Source organism: Lottia gigantea, assembly GCF_000327385.1.
Source record: "Lottia gigantea unplaced genomic scaffold LOTGIsca_44, whole genome shotgun sequence".
Lineage (NCBI taxonomy): Eukaryota > Metazoa > Mollusca > Gastropoda > Lottiidae > Lottia > Lottia gigantea.
The window spans coordinates 440,939-444,490 of NW_008709540.1; the positions used below are offsets into that span (position 1 = coordinate 440,939).

The 3,552-nt window shown below is 35.5% G+C and overlaps 1 protein-coding gene across 1 annotated transcript; it reads left to right on the forward strand.

Annotated features, from left to right (window-relative positions):
- Positions 1–2,489: 2,489 nt before the first annotated feature.
- LOTGIDRAFT_123624 (hypothetical protein) lies at positions 2,490–3,138 on the forward strand (the record flags this gene model as incomplete). The annotated part of the gene is made up of 2 exons (XM_009060705.1): positions 2,490–2,676; positions 2,939–3,138. 2 exons carry the CDS (start codon positions 2,490–2,492, stop codon positions 3,136–3,138), a joined length of 387 nt encoding a protein of 128 aa, XP_009058953.1.
- Positions 3,139–3,552: the final 414 nt, after the last annotated feature.

Here is a 3,552-nt window from a genome sequence, read left to right on the forward strand (position 1 = left end):
TACGTATAATACACATCAATTCCTCGTCCTGATACGTATAATATACATCAATTCCTCATCCTGGTACGTATAATATACAACAATTCCCCGTCCTGGTACGTATAATATACAGCAATTCCATGTCCTAGTACGTATAATACACATCAATTCCTCGTCCTGATACGTATAATATACATCAATTCCTCGTCCTGGTACGTATAATACACATCAATTCCTCATCCTGGTACGTATAATATACAACAATTCCCCGTCCTGGTACGTATAATATACAACAATTCCTCGTTCTGGTACGTATAATATACATCACTTCCTCATCCTGATACGTATAATATACATCAATTCCTCGCCCTGGTACGTATAATATACAACAATTCCTCGTCTTGGTATGTATAATATACATCAATTCCTCGTTCTGGTACGTATAATATACACCAATTCCTCGTTCTGGTACGTATAATATACAACAATTCCATGTCCTGGTATGTATAATATACATCAATTCCTCGTCCTGGTACGTATAATATACAACAATTTCATGTCCTGGTATGTATAATATACATAATTCCACGTTCTGGTACGTATAATATACAACAATTCCATGTCCTGGTATGTATAATATACAACAATTCCACATCCTGGTACGTATAATATACAACAATTCCATGTCCTGGTACGTATAATATACAACAATTCCATGTCCTGGTATGTATAATATACACCAATTCCTCGTTCTGGTACGTATAATACACATCAATTCCTCGTCCTGATACGTATAATATACATCAATTCCTCGTCCTGGTACGTATAATACACATCAATTCCTCATCCTGGTACGTATAATATACAACAATTCCTCGTCCTGGTACGTTTAATATACAACAATTCCTCGTCCTGGTACATATAATACACATCAATTCCTCGTCCTGATACGTATAATATACATCAATTCCTCGTCCTGGTACGTATAATACACATCAATTCCTCATCCTGGTACGTATAATATACAACAATTCCCCGTCCTGGTACGTATAATATACAACAATTCCTCGTTCTGGTACGTATAATATACATCACTTCCTCATCCTGATACGTATAATATACATCAATTCCTCGCCCTGGTACGTATAATATACAACAATTCCTCGTCTTGGTATGTATAATATACATCAATTCCTCGTTCTGGTACGTATAATATACACCAATTCCTCGTTCTGGTACGTATAATATACAACAATTCCATGTCCTGGTATGTATAATATACATCAATTCCTCGTTCTGGTACGTATAATATACAACAATTTCATGTCCTGGTATGTATAATATACAATAATTCCACATCCTGGTACGTATAATATACAACAATTCCATGTCCTGGTACGTATAATATACATCACTTCCTCATCCTGGTACGTATAATATACAACAATTCCATGTCCTGGTATGTATAATATACATCAATTCCTCGTCCTGGTACGTATAATACACATCAATTCCTCATCCTGGTACGTATAATATACACCAATTCCTCGTCCTGTTACGCATAATATACAACAATTCCATGTCCTGGTAGTATAATATACACCAATTCCTCGTCCTGTTACGCATAATATACAAGAATTCCACGTCCTGGTACGTATAATATGCATCAATTCCTCGTCCTGTTACGTATAATATACAACAATTCCCCGTCCTGGTACGTATAATATACATCAATTCCTCGTCCTGGTAGTATAATATACAATTCCCCGTCCTGGTACGTATAATATACAACAATTTCTCGTTCTGGTACGTATAATATACATCACTTCCTCATCCTGATACGTATAATATACATCAATTCCTCGCCCTGGTACGTATAATATACAACAATTCCCCGTCCTGGTACGTATAATATACAACAATTCCCAGTCCTGGTACGTATAATACACAACAATTCCTCGTTCTGGTACGTATAATATACAACAATTCCCCGTCCTGGTACGTATAATATACAACAATTCCTCGTTCTGGTACGTATAATATACAACAATTCCTCGTTTTGGTATATATGATATACACCAATTCCCCGTTCTGGTACGTATAATATACAACAATTCCTCGTTCTGGTACGTATAATATACATCAATTCCCCGTCCTGGTACTTATAATACACAACAATTCCTCGTCCTGGTACGTATAATGTACAACAATTCCCCGTCTTGGTACGTATAATACACAACAATTCCTCGTTCTGATACGTATAATATACAACAATTCCTCGCCCTGGTACGTATAATATACAACAATTCCCCGTCCTGGTACGTATAATATACAACAATTCCTCGTTCTGGTACGTATAATACACAATAATTCCTCGTCCTGGTACGTATAATATACAACAATTCCTCGTTCTGGTAAGTATAATATACATCAATTCCTCGTCCTGGTAGAAGAAAGCATTGATATATTTTTGGCATCTTATTGCAATCCTATATTCGTTAAAATAATGCATGATTTACTTTACAGTTGATGGCGGATGGGGAAACTGGGGAGAATTTTCCTCTTGTTCCAAAACCTGTGATAATGGTACATGGACTCGACAACGACTTTGCGATAATCCAAGTCCTGCAAATGGTGGTGAAAGTTGTCTCGGCAATCAAACTGAAACTGAGGCATGCGCAGAAATTCCCTGCCCCGGTAAGAATTATTGTTTGTTTGTTTGTTTGTTTGTTTTAGATGTTATATTTATGTTTGTTGGTTTGTTTGTTTTTTTTAGATGTTATATTTATGTTCGTTTGTTTTTTTGTTTATCTTAGATGTTATATATATATGTTTGTCTGTTTGTTTGTTTGTTTAAGATAATATATTTATGTTTGTTTGTTTGTCTGTTTGTTGTAAATGTTATATTTATGTTTGTTTGTTGGTTTATGTTTGAGATGATATATTGATCTATTTACAGTGGATGGAAACTGGGGAGAATGGTCGGATTTTAGCGACTGTTCTACAACATGTGATGGAGGAACACAAAACAGAACAAGACTATGTGATGATCCAGAACCGAGTAATGACGGTGCTACCTGCCCCCCTCCTGGTAGCGAAACTAGGTCATGTAATCCCATTTCATGTCTAGGTAATAACTACTTATTTATTTTCAAATGACTTCTGGTTTGATTGTCCCATCGAATCAACTTAACTCTTTCAAAATACAGACTTGGATGTTTTTACTTAAGTCAGAAATTCACTAGCTCATTAAGCTCGGTTTCCTATCAAATCTGTTCTTTGATCATATAATCAAAATCTGTATAATGAAACTTTTTTCAGAAGCTGTTTGTGCAGAGAAGAAATATGTTTACAATGCCAGTATCGGTATTTGTATCCAGCTATATACAGATAAGAAAAACTTCGACGACGCCAGTGCTGCCTGTACAGCAGATGGTGCTTTCCTTTTCAAAATGGATACAACTGATAAATTAGAAGTTGCCAAAAAGATTATTGAGGATAGAAGTAATATTATTTTCTGAAATTTTTATCCAATATGTTGATTGTATGCTCACAGGCCTTCCCAACGTCTTC